At 60.6% G+C, this 21,124-nt stretch overlaps 3 protein-coding genes across 8 annotated transcripts in view; 2 read left to right on the forward strand and 1 right to left on the reverse strand.

Annotated features, from left to right (window-relative positions):
* NFAT5 (nuclear factor of activated T cells 5) overlaps positions 1-6,523 on the forward strand; it is a 54,893-nt gene extending 48,370 nt beyond the window's left edge. For all 6 annotated transcript variants that reach the window (XM_030282540.4, XM_030282541.4, XM_030282545.4 and 3 more), the window contains one exon: positions 112-6,523. The gene's annotated coding sequence lies outside the window, so the exon portion shown is untranslated. The remainder of the gene's footprint in view (positions 1-111) is intronic.
* Positions 6,524-7,282: 759 nt separating this feature from the next.
* On the reverse strand, positions 7,283-9,920 carry NOB1 (NIN1 (RPN12) binding protein 1 homolog). The gene is made up of 9 exons (XM_030282558.4): positions 9,774-9,920; positions 9,564-9,696; positions 9,323-9,456; positions 9,079-9,150; positions 8,872-9,009; positions 8,569-8,784; positions 8,356-8,453; positions 8,131-8,275; positions 7,283-7,755 (listed from the first exon to the last, which is right to left on the reverse strand). The coding sequence occupies exons 1-9, from the start codon at positions 9,849-9,851 to the stop codon at positions 7,486-7,488; spliced, it is 1,284 nt and encodes a 427-aa protein (XP_030138418.4). The 5' UTR covers positions 9,852-9,920; the 3' UTR covers positions 7,283-7,485.
* Positions 9,921-9,933: 13 nt separating this feature from the next.
* WWP2 (WW domain containing E3 ubiquitin protein ligase 2) overlaps positions 9,934-21,124 on the forward strand; it is a 33,942-nt gene continuing 22,751 nt past the window's right edge. Inside the window, exons 1-6 of the mRNA XM_030282549.4 lie at positions 9,934-10,063; positions 11,794-11,877; positions 12,446-12,593; positions 12,826-12,944; positions 19,011-19,148; positions 20,030-20,126. Coding sequence (XP_030138409.4) covers positions 11,808-11,877; positions 12,446-12,593; positions 12,826-12,944; positions 19,011-19,148; positions 20,030-20,126 — 572 coding nt within the window. The 5' untranslated portion in view covers positions 9,934-10,063; positions 11,794-11,807. The remainder of the gene's footprint in view (positions 10,064-11,793; positions 11,878-12,445; positions 12,594-12,825; positions 12,945-19,010; positions 19,149-20,029; positions 20,127-21,124) is intronic.

Genomic DNA, 21,124 nt, shown 5'->3' on the forward strand with positions numbered 1-21,124 from the left:
CCAGTTCAGTGCCTGCTCATGAGGAACACCCTGAACATGAAGGCGCTGCACAGAAGGAGGAGGGGACTGTGGTTAGTTATGCCTGACTTTTCTGCTTGTTTTCTCACACAGAAATTCCGTGAAGAAAAAAAAGCGACGATTTCCCAGATCCTCTCAGACCTTCCAACTCTGGATTAGGCTGCGTGGAACCAATTGCTTCTGTGGAAAAGTGGCCTCTTTAAGAGCACCCGCGTGGCCAGTGGCAGACCTGGGGCCACGACCATGGAGTTTGGGCTCCATAGTGCCAATAATGCTGAGGAGTTATGCTTTGTGTTACTGGGGCGTGGGGTTGGGCTGTTACCAGGTTCATAAACCTCATTACAGTGGGGGCTCTTGGAATTTAAAGCATATCTGGTCAGTTATTATTGTTGGTGGAAGGTAATCCATGTTACCACGTTTACTTTTTCCCTGCTATTCTTTCTTCCTCTCCCTTTTTTCCCTTGGGAAGCTCGTGCAGCAGAAGCAGCAGCTGCCTCTGCCCGAGCCGTGACTCAGCTGCCAGTAAGTGAAGGGATCTCTCGATTGACACGGAGTGGGAGAGCCAAACCCACCCTTTGTGAGTTGGAAGTATTGATAATGGTAATAACCAAGCAGAGAGTTGCTACTGTAAACAACCAGGTCCCATCTGAGAATGGGATTAACGGTTTTCCACATCCCTGGAAGCCGGGGTTACGTGGAGCTGTACATAGAGCAAGGGTTTGGTGGCTCTGCAAAATGAAGAAATGAAGAGGAACTTCCAGTTGATCTTAAAATCTTCTCTAAAACACCTTCAGCTTGGAAAGAACATTCTGTGTGGCTGAGGAAGGGGCTCCTCTGTGTCTCTTGTTCTGACTGATGGGTTGGAGCTCTGTAAAGCCTCATGAGCTGTTCCCAAACCAGCCTTCTCCCTTTTACTCTTTCCATGGTTTTCCTTCTCTCCCTCAGTTTTGTATTTTGTTTTTTTTTAAAAAAGACATAAATATCCTACTGGCTTTAAAGCTAAAGAAGCAGCTTTTAGGAATCCTTGGCAGTAAATTGCTTAGTCAGTAGAAGCTTTGACAAATAATCAAGGAGTAAGGAGAGAGGAAGCAATTTCTCCACCACCTAATTGCAGGAATCCCCCTTAACCCGCCTCTTCCAGCTGTGACTGATGGAAATCTTCAGCTTGGCTTTACTCCAAGTAGGGGGCAAATTGCATCATTTTTAAGCCTTCTTAAAAGGTCACTTCATCCCGAGCTGTTGCATCCTTGTAGCACATGGAGCTCATCCCAGTTCTGAAGTGATTTCTCCTTTTTCTACCACCGAGCCCCAAGTCTGGCTTCTAGATTGTCACGTTTAACTAAGGAATAACTCATTGACCGATGTTACCGAATGTAAAAACAACCCACTCCAGACCACGCAGGTGTATTGTGAGGCTTGTGGATTTTTTGGGTGCTTCAACTCTCCGGGCAGTGTGTGATCCCTCACTGCAGCCTCGCTCAGATCCGTGTTCTCCCGCTGCCGCCGGAGCCGAGCCGCTCCCGCGGCGCCCGTTCCGCCTCGGTAGAGTTAGCTGGTATCACGTCATTCTTCATTTTGTTATTTGAAATAACAAAGGAACAGTCTGTAAATGGTTTTTTTTAAAGTTCGAGTCTGTTTACTGTGTGTTTTCCCCTTAACTCGTGTGCGTAGTTGAGCCGTGTAGAGTTTTTGTTGGTTTTCCTGGATTTCCCCCGTTTGTTGGTCTGTCACGACGTTCACTTTCTCTTTCTGTCTCTCTCTTTCTCTCTCTCATTGAGAGGCATTGAATTACGTTTTCAGTAGTAAGGCTTCTTGCCGATATGAAGGGAACTTTTCAGAAAGAGACCTGCTCTGGGTCATTTAATTTTGAATACAGTTTTCAATCGTTCAAGTTTTGGATGGTTTATATCTAATGTGTGTTTCATTTTTTTGGAAAGCTATATTTTGTATTTAGGAAATGGTATAACTATTTTGCTATTTGTACTGAGTGAGTACATTGGCATAAATATAAAAATTTATATATATACATATATATAAAATATTCTTTTTGCCACACATTTTTGTGGTAAATTTGTGAGTTTGTCTGATGTTATACCACAACGTGGCGTCTGATAACAGTGGGGTGGGGTGGGGTTTGTTATGTCTTTATTGAGTATTTAAGTACTTTTTGCAACATAAATAACGTGTTCATCTCTCGCCATTCCATCAGGCAGTGTTGGTCCAGCTGGCCACGAGAAGCTTCGCTCTGTGTTTGGTGTGTCCCTCACTCACAGCCTAGCCAGGAAACCCAGAGGCATTTAGGATTATATAAAATATGAAATATTGGGGTTTCCCTCAGAATGAGCCATTCAGCTTTTCTCCACTCTCATTGCCTATTTAATATTTTATTATTAGCGCCTCTGTGTTTTAACTCCTAATTTATGATTATGCTCAAACGTTGGAAATTTTAATCAGGACAGAAAGAATTCCCCGCTGCATCATGTCCAGAGCTGCTTTAACCCCGACCCAGACTTCTTCTTTCTGTATTCTATTTTTTTTTCCCCTGCTAAGACAAAACGTTACCAACACCTTGTAATGGTTCACAACACGAAAGCAGCAGCCCCAGCAGTGCCCTGGTGCTGTGTGGGGCTGCTCAGGCTGACAGCAATGGACCCAACAACGTCCAGAGGGCCGTGGAAGTCCACAGGCACTCTCTGGGAAAGGAACTGCTGGTGTTTGCAGGATCTGTGTCCCAGGCTGAGCTGTTGGTGTCACCTGGGACCGTCAGACACGGAAGGAGTGACAGGAACGATGGATTTGCTCGCGTGCTGCTTCAGTTTGCTCCTTGTTCCAAAGGGCTCTATCCATTTGTTGGTCAGTGCCAAGTCACCAGGGACCAATTCTCCATGGAACAGGAACCTGATCCCAAGCCTGCCACAGCTCCAGGGAAGGGTATGTTTGAATTGTGGGCGTGTTTGAGGTCACTGACGAAGAGAAGAGAGAAAAAAACATACACAAAAAACCAACCAAGGGCTGTGCTATCCCAGTTTTCCCTTCTGGAAACACCTTCCTTTCCTCGTGTTAAATTTTCCTGTTCATTTTAGGTCAATGTTTAAATGTACAACACTTTGAACATGTGATTTGGTTACAAGAAGTATTTGTGTGACTGAAGAGGTCGCTCAGCGGTTGGCGCGTGCTCGGCAGCGGCTCTGAGGGTGGAGGGGCTGGATCAGCCCCAGAAGAGCTCCAGGACGGGCTGCAGGGTGTCCTGGCAGGGAGCACAGCCTGAGCCACGTCTGTTCAGGGCCCAGAACATCCTGAACATTCACTTCTGGCGTTTTTGGCAGTCGGGGCTGGGCAGCAGAGCTCCTCTATGGCCCCTGTGTTCCAGGAGCACTGGCATCGTGTCCGGGCCCTTTGGGTGACGGGGGATCCTGAGGTACCAGCCTGTGTCAGTCCAGCGTCCCTGCGGGTCCCAGAGCACCCATTTGTGGGCACAGGTGAGAGTGGAGGGAGATGGAGCTGCCAACCCCCCCCATGTCCCCTCAGCTTTTACCCCGAGTGTGCCCAGAGCCCCCCAGACACCACAGAGCCTACTTAGTGCCCAGTTTGAGCTATCATCTCCTCTGGCACGGAGTTACTGCTGCTTTGTGCTTAATTAACAGTTGTTTTGGTATTAATTGCCTCCTCACTGCCTGGTCTTGACAAGCCAAACGCTTCACTCTTATTTTAACACAAATCTAGTTCAAGAAGTAATTCCAGGGTGGCTGTTCTGAAGTGGGTGTCCACTCTCTGATCAGTGATTATGATTGCTTCTAATCACTGACAGGGTGGCTGCTTCCCCTGTAGTTGTGAGATTAAACAAGGCATGAGCAGTTAAACATAACCCCGGCAGGTTTTTACTGGAAGCATTGACTCTGGCCAGCTGTGTCAGTGGACATTCCCTCGCTTGCATAAGCTGAACTTTATTTTTTAAAGTTTCCATTTATACTTTGATTTAGAATCTAATTTCTAAAAGGAAAATAGTCCGTGTGGATTTTCATTCCTGTTTTGTTGTGCCCGTGCTTGGCAAACGGTTGGGTTCCTTTTCCAGGGCCGTTGTGGGGGAGCAGAGGGAGCACAGACGTGGATCTGAGTGAGGGGAGCAGGAGGGAGGAGAGGGAGTTCTTGGCACACGGAGCTGTAGGTGGGAGGCAAGAACAGGAGATAGTGGTGAGTGCTCCTTAGTGCAGAATGAGTCTGGAGGAGTTGGGGTTTGTGTTCGGGGGCTTGGGGCAGCTCTGTTCTGTAGGAGCTAAAAGGAGCCAGCAGTGGGATGCTGTGTTTGTTCAGGGCTTTGTTTGAATTTGGGCTTGTTCAGCCTTTTGTGGCAGCCTGTGAGCATTTGTGCTCCTGCTCAGAGCAGCTGTGGTGGCCGTGGTGCCCCGGGCAGGGCGTCTGTGCCACGAGGGTCAGCGCTGGAAATGGGATAAACGTGTTAGAAACAAGGAAAAATGCAGCAGGGGCAACTGCTGCCAAAGGGAGCTTGTGAAATTCTCTGGGGGAGCGGGGGACTCGGGGAGGTCACACAGGAGGAGAGGCTTTTCCTCTCCCAGTCTGTATAGGGATGTAAATATGCACTGCCTGTATATTCTAGGATTATATATATATGTATATAGAGGAGTCAGGTTATTATATATAAATAATAGACACAGCATTAGAATACTGTTATATTTACATTTTTATAAACATGAAATAATACTCCTTTTCCTCAGTAGGAGGTTTTGTAGTAACTCACGAGTAGCTGTCTCACACCTCTCAGTCCTGGACGTTGGTGCTGTTGGTGACGTGGCTCCAGAACTTGCTCTGCTTGGGGACCTCGCTGGGATCTGTGGCTTGCCTTTGGTATTTTTGTATCTTTTAGCTCACGCTTGCAGCTGTGGTTTGGGATGGAACTGACACCCAGGCTGAGGATGGGCTTCCTGCAGCCCTGAGCATCCCTGGGCTTCCCCTGAGTGACTCCAGAGCCCTTTCCATCCCCAGTCTGGCTGCAGCCAGGCACTGGTGGTGGCTGTGCTGTGACACCAGCCCGGTGTCTGGGCTGTCACCGTGTAGCAAAATTCCCTGGTTGTGCTGGGTCAGGAGGGGAAGAAGCTCCTCTGCCATTTCTCATTATTCCCATGAGGGCAGGAGCCTGTAAACTGATTTTTTAACTGATTCATTAGTGCAGCAGTCAAAATCTAGAGAACTCCTTTTAGCCAGTGAAGCTCCCCTTGAATTCTGTCCCTGAAGAACCTGCCACCACTTGTGCTGATTTCTTTCTTGCAGGTTGTGTGAGGAATTAAACCCTAAGAATCAGAACCCTAGGAATAATGGAACCCTAATTAAACCCTAAGAATCATGGAATATCCTGAGCTGGAAAGGACCCACAGGGATCATCCAGTCCAGCCCCACCCTGGGCATCCCTGGCAGTGCTGTCCAGACTCTCCTGGAGCTCTGGCAGCCTCGGGGCTGTGCCCATGTCCTGGGGAGCCTGGGCAGTGCCAGCACCTCTGGGGGAAAAACCTTTCCTAATATCCAACCTAAACCTGCCCTGGCACAGCTCCAGCCTTTAAATCAGGTTATACAATCAATAACGTGTCTTGTGTCCAACATGACTCAGTTCCAAATCCGCATTCCACCGGAATTTGTCCTGAGTGGATCAGTGTTGTCCTGGTACAGGTCTTAAATCACCTGCACCACACTGAGAGCCAGTGTCCTCCTTTGTTTTCTTGGAGTTTGCCAGAGATCTGTGCTTTTTGCTGTTACACTTCAATAATTGCCCGGTGACATTCACTGTGTGGGGACAGGGCAAGGAATCCAGGGATTCCCTGCTCACTGAGCCCTCTGTGACACATTCCAGCTCCAGGCCTGGGATTAGGGAGGGGTCCTGTGTTCACCTGACAGGTAAATGGCCTTGGCTTTGTTTTGCCCTGGAGCTGCCGTTGGGATAAGTGTCCAGGGGGAAGTTCCTGTTTGGAAGTGGCTCTTTGGGTGTTGCAGAACTGGGATCCCAATCCAGTATCCTCAGCAGCCTGCAGCATTCCTGAGGCTTCTTTATTCTGGATAAAAGGAGGCAATTTGAATTATTTCCATCTGAGCTGATGCTGAGTTAAGCCCCAACCCCTGCAGAGCAGAGCTCCAACCTCTGTCTCTGTCCCTGCACCTCAGGTGGGCTCTCCCTGCCTGCCAGAAGTTCTGGGTGCACCCTCAACCGCTGAGCTGCCTCTTCTGTGTCCTGCAATGTGAAAGTAGCACCAGATACTCCTTCGTGCAGTTCTGTGTATATGGCTTTCGTAGGTGGGTTTTCCAAGCACTGATTCCCGGTGTTTTCAGTTTGTCTATGAGGGGATATTTTATTTGCATCTATGTTTTTAGCTCTCCTGTGATAACTTGTTGAATATTAAAAAAAAAAAATATTTTGCTTCTATTGGGACATTTGTATACTCGCAACTATATTTCTGTAAACAGCTGCAGTCAAGAATAAACGATGAAAGTTTTCATTTTACACTGTAAAGTCTTGTGATTGTTTTTCCAAGGGCATCTCCAGAGCCGTGCCTGGGGCACTGCAGTTGCTGCAGGAGAATGTCCCGGGGAATCACACGGTGTGGGACCCCAGTAACCCCTGGGGGCTGCCCAGCCCAGCCCCAGGTTGTGACAAGGGAACAATTCCCAAGGGAACAGCTTCCACAGCCCGGGATCCTGGGATCCTGTCGTGGGGACCGGGGGAGAGGCAGAGTCTGCCCCAGGGGCGTGAGGCCAGGAGTCCAAAGCCAAGATGCTGAAGTTACCCCATCCTCAGCAGGATGTGAGCCTGCCTTACCCAATGCCCTTCATCTGCAGCTTTGACAGCCCAGAAGTGCCCTGGGGCTGTGGGGCTCAGCTGTGCTCCCCTTGGCTGCCCCCAGCCTGTGACCTCCCCAGGACCAGGGGCCACAGCTGCTATCAGGTATTTCCTTATTTTGAACAATTTCAGCAGGGCTAAGGAGAAACTGCAGCAAGAGCTGGAACCAGCAGTCAATTGTGAAAGATTCCAGCAGATTTACCCAAAAAGCTTTACCCCAGAGTTTCCCCCTTCAGCCATGGGCATTGCCCAGTGCAGGGGTGGGACACAACCCCCTGCCCCGGGGTTTTGTCCTTCTGGAGCTCATTATCCTGTGGGACAAACGATCCAAGCAATCCTCCCTCCCTCTGTCCCAGCCTCCTTGTTCCTCGAGGCTCAGAGAAAGGCACAGGCAGCCGCAGAAATGGGACCGAGCCACGGGGCTTTGGGGTGTGGTGTTTATTGGGTGACACAGCCCCTGCCCAGGGAAGCCCTCCCCGTGCTGGGACCTCCCCAAACCCGTCCCCCCGCCACTCACGGAGGCTCTGGGCACCAGCGCCGCGGGGACAGGACGGCCTGACCCGTGCCAGGAGCTGGGAGCGGCCCTGGCAGAGCCAGCAGCACACCTGGGCAGGTGTGTCCCGCCCTCACCTCCTCTTCACGAACTTCTTGGTGACGGCGTTGGGGTTGAGGCGGCGGCGGCCGGCGCCCAGGGCAGCGTCGCGCAGCTGCAGGTGCGCGGCCCGGCTGTGCACGTCGTTCTCGGCGAACGGGGAGGCCCCGGCCAGGTAGTCGGGGTCGAAGACGTCGGTTTTCTGCCGCGCCTTGCGGGACAGGCGCTGCTGCGGGAAGCGCTGGTCCTCCACCAGGTGCGGGTTGTTGGCGTGCTTGCCGCCCTGCGGCGCCGGCAGCGGGTACTGCGGGACAGCGGGGTCAGCCCCGGCTCCCGGGGACCCCCGGCGACCCCAGCCCGCTGCAGAACCCAGCGGGGAGGCCCGAAAGCCCGGGGGCTCAAGGGCAACATCTGGAGGATGTTACCAGTCTGATTCCTTCCAGCCTGCCAGCCACAGGCTGGGCTCCCATCCCTGGGATCCCAGTGGAAGAATTTCTTCCCAGAAAGGGTTGTTAAAGGTGGGAAGGCGTGCCCAGGGAGGTGTGCAAGGAATTGACTGGACCTGTCACTGAGTGCTCAGGGCTGGCTGACAAGGGGAGGATTAGTCACAAGCTGGATTTGATGATCGGGCTGGTCCTTTCCAAGCTCAGTGAGTCTGGGGTTCTGTGCAGGTACTCACCCTGAGCCCCCGGGGGTTCAGCACCTTGGGGTTGCGGGAGAAGTGCATGTGGAGACTCCCGTCGTCGCTGACACTCACTGCCACCTTCTTGAGCGTCTTGTTACCGCAGTGGGGGCAGAACACCTTGGTCATGTCTGAAGTGGTCCTGCGAGGGCGGAACGGGCATTCAGAGCTCCCGGGGCCGTGAACACGGGCTCAGCCCGGGCTCAGCCCCGGCCCCGGCACCTGAAGCAGCCGTGGCAGCGCAGGATGTAGCTGCGGGCGCGGCGGATCAGCATCCCGTTCACGGCCAGCACGTGGAGACCCATCTGCAGCAGCACGTTCTGCAAGAGCAGGAACACAGCTGGGGCAGTCAGAGCCCTGCAGGCTCTGCAAGGCCTCTGGGACTGAGACCCTGCTGTGTGACACACGGAGCTGTCCCAGAGCCCCAGCACCCACCTGCATGGCAAAGTCCGTGGTGACACAGCCCACCTGGACACCGACGGGAGCAGTGTCACAGTGCCCCGTGTCCTGCTGGGCCTGCTTCAGGTTGCTGGGAGTTATCCAGCCTTCGTCATCGCTCTCATCCTCATCCTCCTCCTCCTCTTCGCCGGCGCTGGTCCCGTCTGCAGAGCCGCGGCGCTGCTCGGGGGGCTCGGGGCTGCCGGCGATGGCCTGGCCACGGGGGAGAGGGTCAGGGCGGCCCGGAGGGTCGGAACGGCCAGGCAGACACGGCGGGGCGGGACCCCGGCAGGTTCTCACCAGCAGCTCCCGCAGCTCCTCCTCGATGCTGGGCAGGGGCGGCCGCCAGTACAGGAAGGAGCCGAACTCGTCGCTCTCCGCCGGGACCGGGCCGGGGCCGGGGCCGGGCTGGCGGGGACCCTTCCCCGCGGGTTTGTGCTGGGGGCACACACGGCGAGCTCAGCCGCGGCTCCGCGGGGCCGGGCTCGCCCTCCCGCCGGGCCTTACCTTGGCGGGCAGGTGGAAACCGGCGAGGTGCAGCGGAGCCTCGGGGTGCCGCGGGGTGGAGCTGACCCGCACCTGGGGGCGGCACGGGCCGTCGGTGGGGCGCTGGATCCGGGACCCCGCCGGAACCGGAGCCCCGCGCCCCGCTGGAACCGGAGCCCCGTGTCCCGCTGGAACGGGAGCCCCGCGCCCCGCTGGAACCGGGACCCAGTGCCCCGCTGGAACCGGGACCCCGCGCCCATCCTACCTTGTCCTGCGGCTCCCAGCGGACGCTGCCGGGGCCGTGGATCTCGGCCTGCAGCTGGCAGGTGAGGGCGAGCACCTGCAGGTCGGCGGCCGAGAGGCTCGGGTAGTCCCCGGTCTTCTTGGAGAACTCGGTCACTGCGGGAGGAGCAGCGGCGCCGTCGGGCCGGGCGGGGCCGGGCCGGGCGGGGCGGGGAAGGGCCGGAGCGGCGGGGAAGGGCCGGAGCGGGGCCGGCCGCACTCACCGAGGCGCAGCAGGTCGGGGCGCGGGCGGCGCACCCGCAGCTCGCAGGGCAGCGCGGACAGGCGGCGGCGCGCCCGCCGGTCGCGGATCTCGGCCAGCACCTCGGGCACGGTGTACAGCGCGTCCGCCACGTCCTGCGGGCAGCGCCGTCACACCGGCCCGCAACGCCTTCACCCTCCCCACCCCCGTCCCCCCGGAGTCCCCCCGGTACCTGCAGCGGGGCCGCGCTCAGGAACGCGCCCGTGTCGGCCACGACGTGCGGAACACGCGCCATGTCTGCGCGCCCCATGGCCCAGCCCGGCCGCCGTCGAAGCGCCGCGGGAGGCACGCCGGGAGTTGTGGTCCGGGCACAGGGCACACCGGGAGTTGTAGTTCGGCCGGGGCACGCCGGGAGCGGCGCCGTGCCGCGGGAGCGCTTCCGGCCGGCGCGGTCACGTGACGGGCCGGGGGTCACATGACGGCGGGAGCCGGAGCCGGGCTGAGGGAGCGGAGCGGCCGCCGGTAACGGGACGGAGTCGGGACGGGAACGGGACCGGGGACGGGGACGGGACCGGGGACGGGAACCGGAACGGAAACGGGGACGGGACCGGCTCGGCTCGGTGTCGCTTCCCGGCCCAGCCTGGGGCGCTCCCGTCCGTCGGGCGGACACGGCCCGGTGGAGCGCTCCGGCCGCCGGGAGCTGCTCAGCCTGTGCCGGTACCGGCCCGGTACCGGCGGCGCCACGGGCAGCCCCTTCGCCGCCGCCTCCCGTGCGCGGTGCCCGCCGCGCCCGGCCCGGCTCTGTGCGGGGCCGGTCCCGGTTCGGTGTTGGCCGCCCGGGCGCGGCCCCGCGGCTGTCCCGGAGGCCGGGCCGGGCTGGCGGAACGGGGAGCCCGGAGGAAGGGAGGCCCCGGCCTGGACGAGGGATCCCGCGGGGCGTAGGGGGCGGGAGCGCCCCGGGCCCGGCCCGGTCACGGCCCCGCTGGGCCGGGGAGTGCCCGGAGAGCGGCACCGGGCGATGTCCGGGGGCCAGAGGTGTCACAGCAAGGGACAGAGAAGTGGTGTGGGGTCAGGAAACGGGAGAAGGGGAAGAGCCAGGAGGGGAAGGAGGGAGGCAGAGAGCCGGGCACGGGCTGGCACGGCCCCGGTGGAATCCCAGCCGGGAGCTCGGGGCGAGCCGTGGGCCGGGATAACGGGGATGGGTCTGGGATAACGGGGATGGGTGACCCTGGAGGCTGGGCAGTGTCCGGGAGCGCTGGCTGCTGCTGGATGGAGCCAGCACAGTGCTCGGGCAGTGCCCAGCGGGCACCTGCAGGCAGAGCTGGGAGCTGTACGGGCACAGCCAGGCCCTGGGCTGCCAGGCAGGTTTGCTGTGACACTGGCAGAGGGGATTTCACAGGAATCTGCCCTGGGATGGAGCTCGGGACGGTTCAAGGAGGATATAGAGAGAGGGCAGGGAAGAGGCTCCTGGGCAGGGAGGGGGGCTGGAGCTGCTTCCCCCGTTCCCCCCTGGCCAGGCGGTGCTGGGCTGGGCTGGCAGCTCGGCTCCCGTGCTCTGCAGCTCCTGGGAACGGCAGGAGGAGCTGGCTGCTCAGCCCTCCGCTCTGTGCTCGCTGCTTTGGGCACCCGCCCTGGCCATGTGTCCCACCATGGTCCTGGAGGCCTTTCCCAGCCTCAGGGATCCTGTGGGATTAATGAAACCGGGGCTGCCCTTGAGGTTTGTGGTCCCCATGCTGTGACCAGACCTCTGTCTGTCCAGCCAGTCCTGGCACTGCCGTGTCCCCCTGGCACTGCCGTGTCCCCCCTGGCACTGCCGTGTCCCCCCTGGCACTGCCGTGTCCCCCCTGGCACTGCCGTGTCCCGCTGGCACTGCCCTGTCCCGCTGGCACTGCCCTGTCCCCCTGGCACTGCCGTGTCCTTGCCATCATGTGTGGTGAGTCTGTGTCCCCCAGGGCAAGGCTTTGGTGGCTGCTCTGTCCCGCAGCAGCCCTGGCCTGTGGCTCAGGGGTTCGGGTGCCCAGAGGGGTGTCCGGAGGTGGCAGTGCCCAGCTCAGCCCGTGGCGCTGCCGTGCAGGGGCTGCTCTCCCAGGGACACAGCGTTGCCTTTGGAATGGGGGTTCATCAGGAGAGGAGCCCTCGTGTCCCAGGCTTGCCCAGCCCTTTCCTGGGCACTGCACCCCACACCTCGGGCTGTGCCTGCGCTCCCCGGGTGCCGTGGGAGCGGGGCTGAGCGTCTCCTCTCTCCTTTCCAGCCGGGGGTGATGCCATGGCCGCTGCCAGCTCCAGCAGGGCCAGGGCCGGGCCGCCCTGCGAGAAGTCCCCGCTGTCCGTGAAAGGTGGGTCCTGCTGCCCTCCGGGATTGCCCCTGCCGGGAGCTCTGCCACAGCCCGGGGGGAGCGGGGGCCGGGGATGGTGGCTGCGGGCCCGGGGATGGTGGCTGCGGGCCCGGGGATGGTGGCTGCGGGGCCGGGGATGGTGGCTGCGGGGCCGGGGATGGTGGCTGCGGGCCCGGGGATGGTGGCTGCGGGGCCGGGGATGGTGGCTGCGGGCCCGGGGCCGCGCCGGTGCTGCCGTGGCCGCGAGATGGCTCCCGGCGCCCGGGGAGCCGCAGCCCGCCCTGCCCTGCCCCTCCGCCGCACCGCTGCCCTGGCGCTGCCCCGGCGCTGCCCCGGGGCAGGGAGGTGGCCCTGGGGACAGTGACAGTCCCCTCGGAGGGGTGACGCTGGGACACGCTCAGGGCTCGGTGCCAGCCATCACTGCCACCAGCAGCGTTGCTCCCCGCTGCCCCTCTCCAAGCACTCTGGTGTGAGTGTGGCACCCCGAGCTGGCCCGGGTGGGCTGGGGGACAGGGCAGGGACGGGGTCAGGGTGTCCCGCAGGCCTGACTGTGCCCGTCCCTGCCCAGTGGTGTCTGTGAAGCCCAAGGCCCAGAGCCGCCCGGCGCGGATGAACTGCTACGTGGAGGTGGCCGGCGACGGGCTGCCCAGTGAGACCAAGAAGACGGGGAAGCAGATGGGGGTCTCTGAGCTGCTGTGGAACGAGATCCTCACCCTGTGAGTCCGTGTGCCCCCTGGTCAGGAGCTGGCCCCGTGTGCCCTGCCGTGCCACCGGCTGTGGACACTCGGTGGCAGAGCTTTGCCCCGTGCAGGGGGACACTGCCAGAGACGGCCGGGCTGGGAGGGCAGTGGGAGGAGGGTGTCCCCGTGTCCCTGCACACCTTCCTCCGCTCCCCGCGCACGGAGCGGGCAGGAGGCTGTGGTGACAGCCCCTCTCTGCTCTCTGCAGCAATGTCACCGCTCAGAGCCACTTGGAGCTGAAGGTGTGGATCTGCCACACGCTGAGGAACGAGCTGCTGGGCGCCGCCTCCGTCAGCCTGGGCAGCCTGCTCAAGGGCGGCAGCAAACGTACGTACGGGGCTGGGGCTGCCCGGGGCAGGGCACGGCACGGGTACAGCACAGAGAGGGGCACGGCGCACAGAGCAGGGCATGGGTACAGCACAGGACAGGGCATGGGGCATGGGGCACAGAGCGGGGCACGGAGCACAGAGCAGGGCACAGCACGGAGCAGGGCAAGGGGCACGGGGCACAGAGCAGGGCATGGGGCACAGCACAGGGCACAGCATGGAGCAGGGCACAGCACAGAACAGGGCAAGGCGCACAGGGCACAGAGCGGAGCACGGGGCACAGAGCAGGGCACAGCACAGAGCAGAGAGGGGCACGGGGCACAGCACAGAGCAGGGCATGGGGCATAGAGCAGGGCACAGGACAGGGCATGGGGCACAGGGCACAGAGCAGGGCACGGGGCACAGAGCGGAGCACGGGGCACAGAGCCAGGCACGGGGCACAGCACAGGGCACAGCACGGAGCAGGGCAAGGGGCACAAAGCAGGGCACGGGGCACAGAGCAGGGCACAGAGCAGGGTACAGCACGGAGCAGGGCACGGGGCACAGGGCATAGAGCAGGGCACGGGGCACAGCACGGAGCAGGGCACAGGGCACGGGGCACAGAGCAGGGCACAGGGCACAGAGCAGGGCACAGCACGGGGCACAGAGCAGGGCACAGGGCACAGAACAGGGCAAGGGACACAGGGCACAGAGCAGGGCACGGGGCACAGAGCAGGGCACGGGGCACAGCACAGAGCAGGGTACGGGGCACAGAGCGGGGCACAGAGCAGGGCACAGGGCACAGAGCAGGGCACGGGGCACAGAGCAGGGCACCGAGCAGGGCACAGAGCAGGGCATGGGGCACAGAGCAGGGCACAGCACAGAACAGGGCAAGGGGCACAGGGCACAGAGCAGGGCACGGGGCACAGAGCAGGGCACGGGGCAGCGGCGGCCGTGCTCCCGGCAGGAACAAGGTGCCGTTGTGTGCCCGGGCCGGGCGTGCCGTGCCGGAAGCCGTACCTGCGTCACCCGCTGGGAGCACAAACCCCGCTGTATCTGCCCCGTTTGCGGTTGCCAGCGCGTGGCCCGTGGCAGCAGCTCCCACATAATGCGGCCATTCAGAGCCGGGCGGCGCGCGCGGCCGCGCGGGGCTGGAAAAGGCCGGCTCTGTCTCTTCCAAGCAAAGCTGGTGAGACACAGAGCTGGCATTCAGCGGGGAGAGGGGCCTCCTGCGCCCCGAGGGACCCGGGGCTGCCTCAGACCCTCCCCAGTGCCGGGGGCTGGCTGAGCTGCTTCCCCCGGTGCCCCAGCTCTGCAGCCGCAGCGGCGTCCCCGCCGTGCCGCCGTGGCTCTGGGTGGCACCGGGTGTGCTGTCTTCTCACGAGGCCTGGGGGGACTTGGACTGTGCCTCGGGCTGGCTCTGCTGGGGTGTAGCAGCCAGCCAGCCCCACAGCTGTGGGACCTGTGCCCCTGGGCACCCCCCCTGCAGCCGTTATTTCCCGAGGCGTGCAGGGGCTGTGCTGGGCTCCCAGAGCCGCCGTGGTTCCTGCCCTACCTGCGCCGCCACGGGGGCACAATTGGCTCTTTCATTCCCAGCCGTCCCGGGAGGCTGTGTGGAAAATGAATGGAAAAGGCAACTGGCTGTTCTAGCTTGTCTGTTAACATCCCCCAGAAAAAACGTGTCAGATTTTTCCTTGACACTGTGGGCTGGGAGGGAGGAAGGACTCTTAAAGCTGCAGAGCCTGCCCTGCCCTGCCTGGGAAGGTGCTGCCCCTCTGCTCCTGCCTGCCCTCCTTGTCTGGGCTGTCATCTGCCCCCTCCTCTTCTCTGCAGGCTTGTGCTCAGCCCTCGGGCTTTGCTGCACGTCTGAGAGGGCCAGAGGCTGCTGGGGTCCCCTGGGAACCTGGGAGATCCTTTCTGCAGGGGCTCCTGTCCTCCTGGGAATCGGGGAGTGTGTTCCCTCTGCCTGCCAGCCTGAGGAAGGGGCTGGGGCAGGCAAGGGCCTGCAGAAGGCATCTGGGATTTCAAGCCATCCTGAGTCAGACACTTAATGTGAAGGGCAGTGAAATGTGTGTGTCCCTGCCACTGGAGGGGCCTGGCCCTCCTCTCCCATCCTGAGTCGGGCTCAGCCAGAGTGACCAGCAGCCCCTCTTAGCTGGGTTTGTAGCATTTTGGGAGGCTTTATGAACAAAACTGATTTGTGAGTGCAGTGTGGCCTCGGGTTGGTTGCTGTGGTTCTCCTCAGCGGGCAGGACAGTGTCCCCACTGCTGGTGACACCCGTGGCAGTGCGTGCCAGGATGCTGCTGTCGGCCCTCCTGCCAAGCTGCCTCACTGCAGGGGGAAAGCCCCACTCTGGGGCCTGGAGCATGGCAGAAGAGCTCGGCGGTGAGGCCTGAGCTCCCAGGAGGGCTGTGGGAGCCTCTGGAGCTGGCACCCGGCTGTGGGAGCTCCTGCACCGCGCTCCGGCCGCGCTTTCGCAGTCGCGGCGCTTCTGCGGGGCCTCTCCGCTGGCAGGCGGCCGCTGCCGCCTTCCCGGGGATTGGCCGGGGAGGTGGAGAGGTGGGTCAGGAGCAGCTCCATCGCCAGCAGGGCTGGAGCCTTCCAGGCTGCTCCCAGGGCTCCCATAAAACAGCTCGTTTGCCGTGGCACGCCCCCGGCCCCGGCCCCCGAGCTGCCGCCGCTGCAGAGGCACCTCTTTGTTCCCGGGCTCTGGGAGCTCCTGGCCCGGCCAGCCCCACGTCCTGGGCTGTGGGAGCCCGTCCTGGGCTGCGGGAGCCCGTCCTGGGCTGTGGGAGCCCGTCCTGGGCTGTGGGAGCCCGTCCTGGGCTGTGGGAGCCCGTCCTGGGCTGTGGGAGCCCGTCCTGGGCTGTGGGAGCCCGTCCTGGGCTGTGGGAGCGTGTCCTGGGCTGTGGGAGCCCATCCTGGTTCTCGCTGGCTGTGCTGGTCCTGCTGTGTGCCGAGTGGCACTGCGTGCCAGGGCTTTAGGGATCCTGCAGGGGCCCTGCTGCGGTGCCCCAGGCAGAGTGGCTGGCACTGTAGCCTCCTGGGACCCTCCAGGACACCAGCAGCAGCTCCCAGCCTCTGGAAAACTGCAGCTCCACCCCATTGTGGCTGTGATGGCAGAGGAGCTGGGCTGTGCTGCATGTCCCAGCGGATCCATGAGCTGGCTCTGCCGTGGCAGGGGTGTAATCCCACAAAACTGGTCATCCAGCCAGTAGGTCACTGGGGGGATTGGAGAGTGCCCATCCCATGTCACCTTTTAGAGGACAGATACAGAAACCTGAGGGCCTCCTAGTTATCCCTGAGATAAATGGAGTGGGACACGGTTGTCTCTAAGCTGCTGGTGGTTAAGGTTGGATCAGCAGTGAAGGCAAAGCTTCCCTGGGGAGACTTTCATGGGACACTAAAGGTTATCCCTTCCCCTGAACTCTGGGTTCCTTCTTGGTTTGGGAATGTCTGCAGAAGGCTTAACCTGCCCCTTGCTTGTTCCTGGAGGGACTGTAGCCACAGCAGGGAGTCATTCCTTCTGTGGGAATGCACAAAGGCTGAGCCAGTCTTCACCTGCTCAGCCCCAGGGAGCTTTGATTCATCCCAGACAAAACCTGGACGCTCACGTGGAGCTGTTGGAATGGGAACTGTGGCATCCAGTGGGACTGGGCAAAGAGCTTGGCGCTAGGCTTGGGATGCTGAGAGACTGGGAAGCTCGTTTTGGCTCTCTGAAAATAATCTGGGATGCAGCTGTGGAGCTGGAGCCACCTCACACGGGGTCTTCCAGAGGGGTGGCAGCTCCCTGGGGTCAGACACGTGTGGTTCCTGGGGGTCCCGGGGCTGGGGCTCAGCCCGGGGCCGTTATCACACCCAGCCCCGTTTCGTGGAACCGTAAATCCGCTTAATGGGCTGGGTGTGAATTCCAGCTCACCTCTGCTAAATGGGAGCTCTGATGCTGCGTGCAGGGCACTGGAAGTAGCTGAACTGAGACCTTATTCAGGACCAAATCACCCCCCGACCCCCTCCCAAAATAATAATAATCCCTCTGACATTCTGGCGGCCGGCGGGACAGAGGCAGCTTTGTGCCGGGCCCTTCAGGGGACCCGCCGTCGGTGCAGCAGCAATGTCCCTTTGTGCGTCCCGCACGCTGCACGGGGACAGGGAGTGGAAGGTTCTGCCAGTGTTTATTTTCTTTAAAAAAGCAGGAGGGGGTGGAGGGGGGGAGAAGGAAGCCGGCTGGGAGGTTCATGTTCACATCCTCCACTTGGAGACACCTTGTCTTTGCGCCTCGCCGGGCGCCCGCACAATGAGGGCTTGTGCGGCCCCGAGGCGGCGCGTGGAGGGGGATGGAGGCACCCTGGAGAAAATGCGGATTCCTACGGCTTGGAGGAGCCAAGGGGGAAACAGGCTCTGGATTTGTTCTGGGTTTTGGCCGTGCTCAGTAGCATCTTCTGTCTCAGGCTCTTAAAACTGTCTGTGAGGTCGGTTTCCCATGGAGGCAAGCGGAGTGCGGCTCCGTGAGGCAGAGGGGAAGACCAGGCTCAGCTGAATCCTTTGCTGGATGATGGTGATCAGTGACAGAGCAACGTGCCCCTGTCGTGCAGGAGACACCTGCCCTCTTGGCACTGAAAACTGGAGACTTCCCTCAGATGCACAAGTGCTGTCCCACAGCCCTGTGTCACTGCAGACCCTGTGTGTGTCACTCTGTTGTGTGGAGCCTTGGAGAAGGAAATGTCAAGCCCCAGTGTGGGGCAGCTCACAGCTAGAGGTGGGACAAGGGCTCCATGGGGGTGTGCTCCCATCCTGCTCCTGCTGTCCTGAGCCGCACCCCGTCCCCGCCTCACACCGGGACAAAGCAGGTCGCTAAAAAATGGTGCCATTGTGTCATGAGCAATCCGTGTATAATACAAATATTATTTGAGCAAATGAGTCAGGAAGCGTCTGGGCTAGTGTCCCAGGCTGGTGCAGCCAAATTTTTCTGGCCTTGTGTGACGGGTGTTTCAGTCTGGCTGGCACTGCATGCACTGCTGTGATGGGGTGGGTGCTGAGGGCTGTGCTGTGCCCCCCTTGCCCCAGGGACCAGCAGAGCCAAGCTGATGAAGCCAGACTGGCTCTCTCAGGAGGGAGTGGAGCTGGCAGCTGTCTCCAGAAGCCTCCCAGCCCATGGCACCCTGTCCAGAACCTTCTGTGGATGTGGTCCAGTGCTGCTGCAGTGTTCCTGTTTGGGGACAGCCCTCTGTGCTGGTTTTGTTCAGTGGAGGTGATGCACGGGGATGTGGACGGAGGGATGCTCCCCATCACGCAGGACCCCTCATGTTCATTGTGTCATCCTAAGGGAGCCCCTCAGTTTGAGAAGGACGTTGAGACTCCCAAGTGCGTCCAGAGGGGACAGCGAGGATGGTGAGGGGCTGGGAGCACAAGCCCTGTGAGGAATGACTGAGGGAGCTGGGGGTGTTTAGTCTGGAGAAGAGGAGGCTCAGAGATGACCTTACCACTCTCTACAGCTCCCTGAAAAATGACAGTAGTCAGGTGGGGGACAGTCTCTTTGTCCAGACAGCACTGACACAACCAGAGGACACAGTCTTAAGCTGTGCCAAGGGAAATTTAGGCTGGCTATTAGGAAAGACTTTTTTATGGAAAGAGTGATAAAATTCTAGAATTGTCTGCCCAGGGAGGTGGTGGAGTCACCATCTCTGGATTGTGTTTAAAACAAGCCTGGATGTGGCACTTGGTGCCCCTGTTTAGTTGATGTGTTGAGCTTGGCTGGACTCTATAATCTTGAAGGTGATGGTGTGAAATCCCTTGGCTTTCCTGCTGGGATCTGCCCTACAGCTCCTGCATCTGTGAGCGATGGGGGTCTCGGTGTCACAGCCAGGGCCCCTGGGGCAGCAAAGGGGTGAAGGGATCCTGAGGGCTGGTGAAGAAGGATCTTCTCAGGAGCAGGTGGTGGGATTGGCCGGGCTCCTCTGGCAGCGCTGGTCGGTGTGTGTGGGTGTGGGGCCAGCCCTGGTGGCCCTGAGGGCACATTGTCCCCTGGGATGGGGGCAGGCACAGGGCCGGTGTCCCGCTGACTGGGGGTCTTTTCTCCGTGTCCCGCAGTGGAGAACAGGCAGCTGACCCTGGACCTGCAGACGGAGAACAAAGGCAGCGTTGTGTCTGGCGGGGAGCTGACGGTGTTCCTGGACAGCCCGGCTGTTGCTCTGGGCAGCGTTCCCGACGGCACCGCCGCCACGGAGGGTGAGTGCCCGGTGGGTGAGAGCCCGGCCCGGGGCGAGCGGAGCGGGGTGAGTGCGGCCCCGGCACACCGGGACGGTGTCCTGGGCCAGCACCCGCCCCTGGCCCGTGCCCACCCTGCCAGCACCCGCCCCTGGCCCGTGCCCACCCTGCCAGCACCCGCCCCTGGCCCGTGCCCACCCGGGCCAGCAACCGCCCCTGGCCCCTGGCCACCCTGCCAGCACCCACCCCTGGCCCCTGCCCACCCAGGCCAGCCCTGTGGGCTCCCGCTGGTGTCAGCGCGTGGCAGGAGTGGAACGGGAGTGTCCACGGGCTCACAGCAGCCTCCCAGAGCCGGGGAGGAGCGGCCCTTCCCCAGCCCTCCTCCTGCCTTCCAGCGGCTCAGCCCCTTCCCTGGCTGGGTCAGCCCCTTCCCTGGCTGCTGTGAGGGCTGGGAAATGGTGTCAGTGCTGCTGATCTGCTCTCGAGAGCTCCCCATGCCAGGGCGTCCCCGGGGTCATGGGCTGCTGGCTGGTCTCTCAGGCCTGCCAGGAGAGCAAAGCTCGTACAGAACAGGGCTTGGTGCATTGCTTTCCCTTGGCTCCTTCTCTTTGGTGCTGGAAAACAAAACCTGTGAAATCTGGGAGCTGTGGGTGCGGTGCTCTCGTGGCACTGCCAGCTCTGCAGGGTCCTGTGTCCCACTTGGAGCCATGGGGTGCTGGGGGGCCGGGCAGTGCCAGGCTGTGTGGTGTGAGGTGGGGGCTCCTTGGGTGCTGGGGGTCTGTCCTGCAAGGGATGGGGCTGTTGTGCTTTTTGGGGCTCCTTTCTGGAAGGCGGAAGGGAGGGAAGGAGGGCAGATCTGCAGGTGGTTCAGTCCTTCAGCCCTTGTTCTTCCCCCAATGCAGGGTCCCAGGTACCTGGACGGGACCCCCCCAGCACAGCTGTGGCCACGGAGGGCCGGCACCAACCTCCCAGCACCAACTGCTTTGGCAGCAGGCCCAGGTGAGCGTCCCACGCCGTGTGTCCATTACTGAGGGGTTGCTGTGGCTGTGTCTGGATTGTCCTTGTGCTGTGCACCCCGCTCCAGGTCTCCCAGTGCGCCCCTGTCACACAGCACATGGACAGTGGGGAGCAGGGCTGGCCTGTGCTGGGGGACACGGAGTGCAGAGGAGTGACTGTACAGCCTCTCCTGAAGCGTTGGTGTCTCAAGGAGTATCAAGTCTGTGATGGCTCAGAGAGTTTCCACCAGTTGCTCCGCTGGCAGCTGAAGAAATGGTCTGTCTGGGAAAGGGGCAGTGAGGCAAACCAGCAAAGCGGGGTCCCTTCAAATGGGGAGCACAGGGAGCCCAGCACGTGAGCACAGTCTGGCCAGGCTGGGAAGCACAGTGCCCCTCTGGGCAGTGGCCACAGGGAGATGCTTCCAAAGGTCCAGGGAGAGCTGGAGAAGCAGAGCTGCAGGGAAATAGCAGCTGCTTCCAAGGGAAGTGAGATGCTTGGGCAGCAGGCCATCCTGCAGCTGGCTCCCTGCCCTGCCCTGCCCTGCCTCCTTGCCGGGCTGGAGTGGCTCAGCGCTGCTCCTTTTGGAGCTGTGGTTACTGAGAGACGTGTCACACTGTCAACATGGAGTTGAATTTAACACCTATTTATATTTCCAGAGCATGGCAGTGGCCCAGCAGCCTGTACAGATGTTCTGGGTAGGATGTGGCTGTGGAGAGGGCGCCTGCAGCCTGTCCGTGGGAGGTTCTGCGTGGCCCAGGCTCTGGAGCACTCTCAGCTACAAGCTTCACACCTCGAGCCCTTCTGCTCCTTCTTTATCTGCTGGGCACACACCAGAGTTGATGTTTTTGGCTCAGAAAGTGACCTTGTCTTTCCATGTTGTGTGTTCATCCCACCTAGGAGGGAGGGGGGTGGAAACTGGGAGCACTTTGTGAGCACTTGGTGCCCTTTAGTGGTGGTTGCTCCTGTTGATTCCTGCTGTCCAGGTGTTACAGCCTCCCCAG

This window comes from Taeniopygia guttata, chromosome 11, assembly GCF_048771995.1.
Source record: "Taeniopygia guttata chromosome 11, bTaeGut7.mat, whole genome shotgun sequence".
NCBI lineage: Eukaryota > Metazoa > Chordata > Aves > Passeriformes > Estrildidae > Taeniopygia > Taeniopygia guttata.

What these genes read in the sequence shown, in the direction of transcription:
- NOB1 (XM_030282558.4), bottom strand. Translation starts at nt 9,851, where the DNA reads ATGGGGCGCGCAGACATGGCGCGTGTTCCGCACGTCGTGGCCGACACG. An exon ending in GTTTCCACCTGCCCGCCAAG is followed by an intron (nt 9,010 to 9,078) that starts GTAAGGCCCGGC and finishes GTGTGCCCCCAG; the next exon opens with CACAAACCCGCGGGGAAGGG. An exon ending in CGCTGCCACGGCTGCTTCAG is followed by an intron (nt 8,276 to 8,355) that starts GTGCCGGGGCCG and finishes CCGCCCTCGCAG; the next exon opens with GACCACTTCAGACATGACCA.